Source organism: Jaculus jaculus, chromosome 5 (genome assembly GCF_020740685.1).
Source record: "Jaculus jaculus isolate mJacJac1 chromosome 5, mJacJac1.mat.Y.cur, whole genome shotgun sequence".
Taxonomy (NCBI): Eukaryota; Metazoa; Chordata; class Mammalia; order Rodentia; family Dipodidae; genus Jaculus; species Jaculus jaculus.
The window spans coordinates 148,658,837-148,667,180 of NC_059106.1; the positions used below are offsets into that span (position 1 = coordinate 148,658,837).

General features: G+C 36.7%; 1 protein-coding gene across 1 annotated transcript; it reads left to right on the forward strand.

The window, feature by feature from the left end:
• The first annotated feature begins 1,805 nt into the window (after positions 1 to 1,805).
• Positions 1,806 to 3,184, forward strand: LOC101616819 (tRNA methyltransferase 10 homolog C-like). Its single transcript, XM_012947886.2, is given in 2 exon segments — positions 1,806 to 2,278; positions 2,280 to 3,184. Coding segments are annotated over 2 exon segments (1,263 nt in total). The 5' UTR covers positions 1,806 to 1,891; the 3' UTR covers positions 3,156 to 3,184.
• Positions 3,185 to 8,344: the final 5,160 nt, after the last annotated feature.

Sequence of the window (8,344 nt, forward strand, 5' to 3'; positions counted from 1 at the left end):
AAATTCATATCTTACTTTAGAAGACACATAAATGTGAGAAGGGGCAATGAGAAAATATTCACATATTATAGCAAGGTCATAGGGTTTGTATTACTATGGCTCTGTAGTATAGCTTGAAATCTTGTAAGGCTATAATTCACAGAGGGGGGAAGAGCTATTTATAGAACGGTTTGCTTTAAATTAAAGGCAATACAATGAAAATGTAGTAAAATGAAGTCTTGAAAATAGCAATAGTGTTCAACACATGGTAAAGAGATCATCTGTTGTCTTATGAAAATAGGCAGGTGAAGAGTGTTCATGGCACAACTGAAAGAGCCAGTTGGCATCACATTTTCTGTAATTACCATGTTTTCTCACACCTGCCCTCGAGTGTGGAGGTACATGGCCATGACTGTGTGTTAGCTGAGGAACTCCAAGTTAAATAGCAATGGTATAGTCATGAGTTCCAACATGCTCAGTGTTTTTCATAGACTGTTTCCGTAGAGAAATTAAAGGAATGGAAATTATTAAATTTGAAAGTTTGAATATAATTACAGAAATAAATTTAGTATATGTGAACTTAAAATGTTGCTAATATGTATACTGTTAGTATTTCCTCTCATTTCTAAACTGGAAGAAAAGAAATAATTCAGAAATCACAACAGATTTTTTTTAGATACCACAGAAAAAGACTATGTTTTGAGTGTGAATTAGAAAGTTAAGAAAAAGTTGGGATGTCAAATCTGCTTTTGAGCTCAGCTTAAATATTTCAGTAATTTTGTTCAGAATGAAAACATGTTTTATCTTTGAATTAAAGCGCTTAAGAGATACCTGAAGAGACTAAAATTAGATCTCTGGCTACCTTTGACAGGAAAAGAGCAAATAAATGGAGAAATTTACATGTCCTGCTAATTGTGTGACCTTCAGTTCAATAGAAAATTTAACACTGTCAACAAAAGGTAGGATTTAATTTACTGAGTATGAGTTGTTAGAAACCACATGATTTGGGGGAGCCTATATTTGCATAGCAAAATTTATTAGCTGTAATTAACTAACCTTTAGAAAATTCATTTTTAATTTCCTCCTGTCAAGATGTCTTTAAACTGGAGTTAACAAGCATTACAGATAAGTGCTGAACCAGAGTAGAAGCCATGACAGCTCCAGCTTGATAAAGCTGTTGCATTCCAAGGGAATCAATGAGTTGCTATCACACTGATCACTAAGCAGCATATGGAGGAATACTTGATATGATTGCTAAGTAGCACAAAACCAAGGTTTTATAAGATAGCAAGCTAAAATACCTACAAGTCAGTAGTGTTGGATCAGCAGTATTTCCTTAGACTTTTCCATTTTTTGATCACCCAGAGTTCATAGCTCACAAAGTCAAGAATAAAAGATACATTATACATATTATAATATATATATATTATAATTTTAAGTTATAATATCATATTTTCATCATAAGTGACCTGTATTTCCAATAGGATCAACTTATTTCTGCTATAAGCATAAATTATATTGTCATTGAAAATGCTAATTTTTATTATAAAAGGTATGTTATGCCTTAATTTTTTGATCCGACAGAATTGTCTTGTAGCTTACTGAAAAACAATCAGTGTCATGTAACAATAAAGAATTTGACCCCTTTGTGCTTCCTATACATAGTGCCAACGCTCTACCCAGAAGATACATAAATATCTGCTTTGCCTATTTTCAAGGCTAAGAATGATCACAGTTAAAAAAGAATTAATGGAGCTCTTCGGCGGGGATTGCTGGTGGCGCCGGCCATGCAGTCCTGGCGCGCGTCCTCTTGCCGGCGGGTTGCGGCGAGAAGACGGCTTTGTGAGCGGTGTGCGCTAAGCCCTCAAGTACAGGAAGCCTAGGGATGTGTAAGCTTCAAGGGTTTAATTAGATGTCTATTTTCTTCAAAATGGGTTTTAGTGTCACTTTCTTGAGACCTTTTACCAGGCTGTTGGCGCCATTTACTCTTACTAGGAAGAGAAGGAATTTGCATTCAACGATTCTACAAAGATACATATCTCCCAAAATACCTGCTTTGTCCTATTCTAGTAAGACTAGTGCATCCCCTCCTGGAGAGCTAGAGTTGGATGGGTGGAAAACTACAATGAAATCCAGCATTGAAGGAGGAGGTGTTTTGACAGTCTCAAACAAGGATGAAGATAGTCTGGCTGCCACCAGAGAATTAATCGAGATGTGGAGACTGCTTGGCAAAGAAGTACCAGAACACATCACTGAAGAAGAGCTCAAAACTATTGTGGAATGTGCTTCTAAATCATCCAAAAAAAAAATATTTAAAATATTTGTATACTAAGGAAAAACTGAAAAAAGCTAAGCAGGTAAAAAAGAAAGTGAAAGCAGAGGCAAGGGAAGAAGCAATGAGAGCCAGGTTGCTCGAAAGCCCTGAAGGAGATAAGCAGCAAGACTTTTTTTTCCTCCGACTGTGGGACAGACAAATGAGCACTGCCATGAACTGGAAGAATGCCCAGGCTATGCAGTTTGGACAACCTCTGGTTTTTGATATGGCTTATGATAAGTACATGAAACCCAAAGAACTAAACAATACTATTTCTCAACTTTTAGAATGTGAAGGATGGAACAGAAGAGATGTTGATCCTTTCCATATCTATTTCTGCAGTCTTAAAGTAGATGGTGTCTACCATACAGAATTGGCTAAACGTTATGGAGAAAAATGGGACAAATTGCTCTTAACAGCAACAGAAAAATCTCATGTAGATTTATTTCCAAAGAACAAGATTATATATTTAACTGCAGATTCTCCCAATGTTATGACTACTTTTAAGCATGATAAAATTTAGGTGATTGGATCATTTGTTGATAAAGATTTGCAACCAGGCACATCTCTAGCAAAGGCAAAACGTCTAAATCTAGCAACAGAATGCCTTCCATTAGATAAATATTTACAGTGGTCTATTGGTAACAAAAATCTCACCTTAGACCAAATGATCCGAATCTTGCTGTGTCTGAAAAACACCGGAAGCTGGGAAGAAGCTCTGAAGTTTGTTCCCAGGAGAAAACATAGTGGTTATCTGGAGATTTCTCAGCATTCTCAAGAGTTTGTCAACAAGTTAAAGAACATAAAGACTTCTAATTCATTTCGAAAGCACTATTCAAATGTACATACACAGGAAAGGTGACCTCAGAAAATTTAATAGCATAAAACAGATTGGATGTACAGTTCTAATAATGTATTCTTGAGTTAAGTTCATTTTCTCTTAAAGGTAGTTTCTCCAGACTACGATAAGATAAGATAAGATAAGATAAGATAGATAGATAGATAGATAGATAGATTTTTTTTAAGACAAGTTTGATAAACTTGAAGTAAGCCCATTAAAACAGTTATGCCATGAAAAAAAAAAGAATTAATATTTAAATATTCACAACCATATTTGCTCTTTGTTAGGTTTTTTAGTTAATAGGAACTATCTATGTCTATGGTTCTTTAGATTTGATGGATTTATTTTTAATAAGGAAAAAGATACAATGAAAGCAATTCAAAACATCCGTTTTTCCCCTAGTGTGATATTGATGCTATATACAGTCATTATAGTGCAAAGGAGCAAAAATCATGGTAGCAGGTGGCAGTATGAATTTAGATTAGATCCAATATTCTGGGGCCCTGCAGGAGAGCTCCTGCATTGATTTCTTGAGTGTACATATGAGTCACAAAATCAACTGTTGAAATTTAGTCTAGCCATTTATGTCTTCTTTTTTTTTTTTTTTTACCAGAAACTTGTTTTCTGCCAATTTATTAGAGGCTTTATTCACTGAAGCTACACACACACACACACACACACACAACCTGATGACAAATCTGAGACATTACTTAAGTGTAATACAGACAGCAAAACAAAACAACTAATTTCTAGAAACAGTTATAGAAGAATGACAATCAAGGGGCATTTGTACATTCACAAAAACAGGCAAATGTTCCCCCACCCCCCACACAAAAACACATTTCCAGTGTTCTAATTTCACCTGAGGAAGCGATTTCTGCAATGAAATATAAATGAAAAGATGTAATGATATAAGTTCTTTCAATAATGTCCAGTATAAACAATATTATTTACTATTTTTCATATTAAAAACAGATGGCATAGAAAACAGAGGAGAGGCGAGATCCAATCATAAGAGAAAAAGGTAACCGACTGCCCAGCATGTGAGACTTGCCACCTTTTCCACATGTGCCGTGGCCCAGGACAACTTGCAGAGAAAGTGGTGCCACGAACACTACTCTTATTATTAACCTGTTCACATGGTTAATAGACATGGTGATCAAGCACAGCCACCAAAGCAGAAAGCGAGAGGCCACAGGGAACTCAAGCTGAATCAGACTGCCAATAGGCCTCCCATGGCTCGGGATCATTGCAGAAAAGGGGGCTGAAAGAACCAGAGTTGGTGGGGTTCTTCCTGAACTTTCAGGTCAGGCTGGGCTGGAGTGAGACTTTCCCTTGAAAAAGAAAACTAACAAAAAATACCCAGACACACCAGGCATGGTGGTGCATGCCTTTAATCCCAGCACTTGTGAGGCAGAGGTAGGAAGATCAAGGAGTTCAAGGCCACCCTGAGATTATATAGTGATTTCCAGGTCAGCCTGGGCTAGAGTGAAACCATACTTCAAAAAACAAAACAAAGCAAAACAAAGCAAAAACATACCCAGCCAAGAAAAAGAAAAATAAAATCTGTATATGCCAAAAATATATACATGAACAGTTAATGTAATGCAAATTATATATGAAAATTATTCTATTATATATCATCTATCCACCTGATAAAGCTTTCATTATCAGAGCTAATATGAAATTTACTTCACCTAGTAAAAGAAAAGCTTAAAATTGACATTCATAAAAATTGAGTGTTGAACAAAATATTAACTTAATCTTTCAAAGAATCCCACACACTTTAACAAAATCAAGATATGAAAGCATCTATCATCTTATGTCTTTTTTTTAATTAATTACTAGTTTGGTCAGAAATAATCAAAATTTAATAAGAACAATCATTTTAGGTAGGAACAAACTAGATGGGCAAATTCATAAAAAATAACATAAATTATCAGCTAGGATATTATAAATCGTTAATTTTTCATGATGAAAATTTTTCAACTGTGAATTCTAATACTGAAGATATTATAATTTGACCATATATCCTTGTCATTACCAGTACTTGCCCTTTCTTTCACAACACTTTTCCACTGAGAACCCTCCTCTTTTTAAAAAGCTCTTCTGTGAAATGTTTCATTTTATTTGTTCTCCTCTATCCTTTATGTCAATATGTTGATGAGCTCAATATTCTTGGGGGTATCAACAAAGACTGTGGGTTCATGAATGTACCAGTCAGTTCATATCCAGAGAACAGAGACCCAAAGTACATTTTTTCCACCCTGTGGCTTACATTCTTTCTGCCACTTCTACAGTGCACCCTGAGCCTTGGAGGGTGTGACAGAAATGTGAAATTTAGTGTTGAACTTCAAGAGCCTCATATTTTCAGCTTTGATTACTTTTGAGTGTTCTCAGTATCTATGGCCATCTCTGTAGAGAAGGTATCAGTGGGAATATTTTCTCTGCCATCTCTTCAGAAATGTGGCCGGAGCCCTTGAGAGTGTGACAGAGATGTTACACCCAGTGCTAAACAATGAATTATCTCTTCTTCTAATCACCTAGAGGAACTTTGGGTGTCCCCAGTATTCACTGCTATCTGAAAAATTGAAAGATTCTAGAACCCAATGTGAGAAAAAAAAGCCATGATCTATGTACATGATCATAACCATTTAGAGTGCAATTTAGTGGGCACTATGCATCCATTTATCCAAAGGACAGTGATAGCTTCCCTCCTATACCACAAGACATTCTGAGCCATAGTGCTATTAGTTTCAGCAAAATATTCCTCCCTGGAGTGGGATTCAAATTCAATTATGGAGCATTTGGTCATCTGACCTGCCAATTTTTTCCAGTGGCCACATCTTTCTAGCCAGTTGTGTAGGTTGCAAGGCCTATAGCTGGTACAGACTGTTAATGACTTGCCTCCCCAGCAAGCTGAATAGCCCTTTTCAGCACTGTATCAGATGGCAGGAAGGAGGCTTCCAGCTCAGTATCAGCTTGATTTCTCAGTATTCTGTAACTGAAGCATCTCTTTTGAGCAGTACGGTCTTAACAGCAAGTTCTGGTTAGCAAACAGGAGCACTGACTACAACCAGCATTTCTTTAGTGAGCTTTATGTCTGACCAGCAACTCAGTGCGAGTTTACACCAGCCCTGGCAGGAGGATTCACCTACAACAACCTATGGCTTCTGGACATAGCCATGCTTCACATTAGCAAGGTACTTCTGCAAAACAATTTTTACTTATAATTTTTAGTAGTGCTAGCTACTTGGGAGGATGAGGCAGAAGGATAATTCCAATTCAGAATATGTAAGTTGTAGTGTTCTATGCTAACAGGGTGTCCACCCTAAGTTTGACATCAACATAGAAATATTCTGACAGCCGGGAACTACCTGGTAGCCTAAGGAGGTGTGAACTTACTCGGGTCAGAACTAGAGCAGGTTAAAACTCCTGTGCTTACCATATTCAGAACAGTCATAATATTATAATATCACCGATGATCAGTATGGCAACAACTTTAAAATATTGACAACTACATGATTATTTTTCCAGTCAAGTTTCCCCTATCAATATTCTTCCTCTTTTCTGCAGCTTTTATTTCTGAAGTTCCAGTTTTCCATGGTCTGAAATAAATATTTCATGAATTTTAAACTGCCTGCTACTATCGAAAGCCTGATATACAACCTAACATCTTTGTTGACTTTTTAAATGAGGAACTTAATTTAAGTGGCTCAATAATTTTAAGTATAAAATACGAAATGAAATTTGAACAATTATTTTCAATATTTTCCAAACCATAAAGGCCTCTTATTGTTGGACAAAACCACATCTAAGCTTCAAGGTGAAGTGCAGAGTACACACAGGGTCAGTGTGATGATACTATCAGGTAAGTGTAAGGCAACACTAGACGCCGTAACTTCCCTACCTCGTCAACACATTATTATACTCCTTTGAGTTTATTGACCCTCTCCATGGGATATAATGTTATAGAACAATGTGCTTTTGCACAGCAGTGGTATACACACAGATGTTTCAGCAGTCACTGTAACACTGATAGTGTCATTATTGCATCATTTTCTTGCTGGCTTTATAATAATTATGTCATGAATATGTAGTAAATAAAAGGCTTACATTGAAAAAAGAAAGAGGGAGTGCCAGTAGTTAAATGAGATGATTTGGGTGAGATTTTTCAGAAGACAAATAACATGGGTTTAAATCTCACATTACTTTCCAAGTTACTCAGTACTCTTGGTGAAATTTCTTATCCTCTGTTACTTTAATTTTCCCATAAAATAATCAACAAATGAATGGCTCCTCTGTACTTCTCTGTGTTCTCCAGAGAAAGGAAAGCAATGGTATGGAGATGTACATGGGTAGAGAATTTTTTGTTAAGTTCACATTATTATGAAGGCTATGATGTTATGCACTCTGCCATATGCCACTGGGAGCCCCTAGAAAACCAGTGCTGTGATTCCGTCTGAGTCCAAGTTTCTGAGAAGTGTGGGAACAGATGGTCAAAATCCCACAGTGAGAATAGGAGACCACCAGCAGTCCCATCCATAGTAGGAAGGCATGACAGAATCGGGCAATTTCTTCCTTACCATCATTTGGTGTATTCAGAGTCTCAAGATAGGAGTTGAACGTTGGGTATAGGCAACCTAAACATTTGAATGTCAGCCTCACTAATGGATTGATTCCTTTTAAATAATATAGTTTTTGTTCATTAAAATTAAATAAGTCATGTCAAATGATAAGCCTCCTACAAACAAACTTCTCTTCTGTATGGAACCCACTCAACATATGCTAAGCTCATGCATGTTTCTCATTATTTACATTAAATGATCAAAAGCATCTATCCAGTGTTCTATGGCTATAGTTCACGTGTTTCTCATTCCTCTTAGGGGCTTCTTCCATCTACACACAGATCCTTCTCCCGCTGCTTGCTGGTAGTCATCACTGGCCCTAAACCAACCCTTGTCTTTCCATTATTCATATTACTAACATGAAGCATGTACTTCACATCACAATTCATGTGAATATATTTGTGAGCCTGTTTGGGGAGAGGGGTTGTTCTTTTATGCATAGAGTTCATGAGTGTCTGTGTATGGGGAAACCAGAAATGAGCCTCTTTCGCTAGACATTGTATAGCTGTTTCAATTTTTCACTGTCCTTGAGTTCCCTAACTAGTATACACTGGCTGGCCATATGGATTTTCCTCTCTCCTC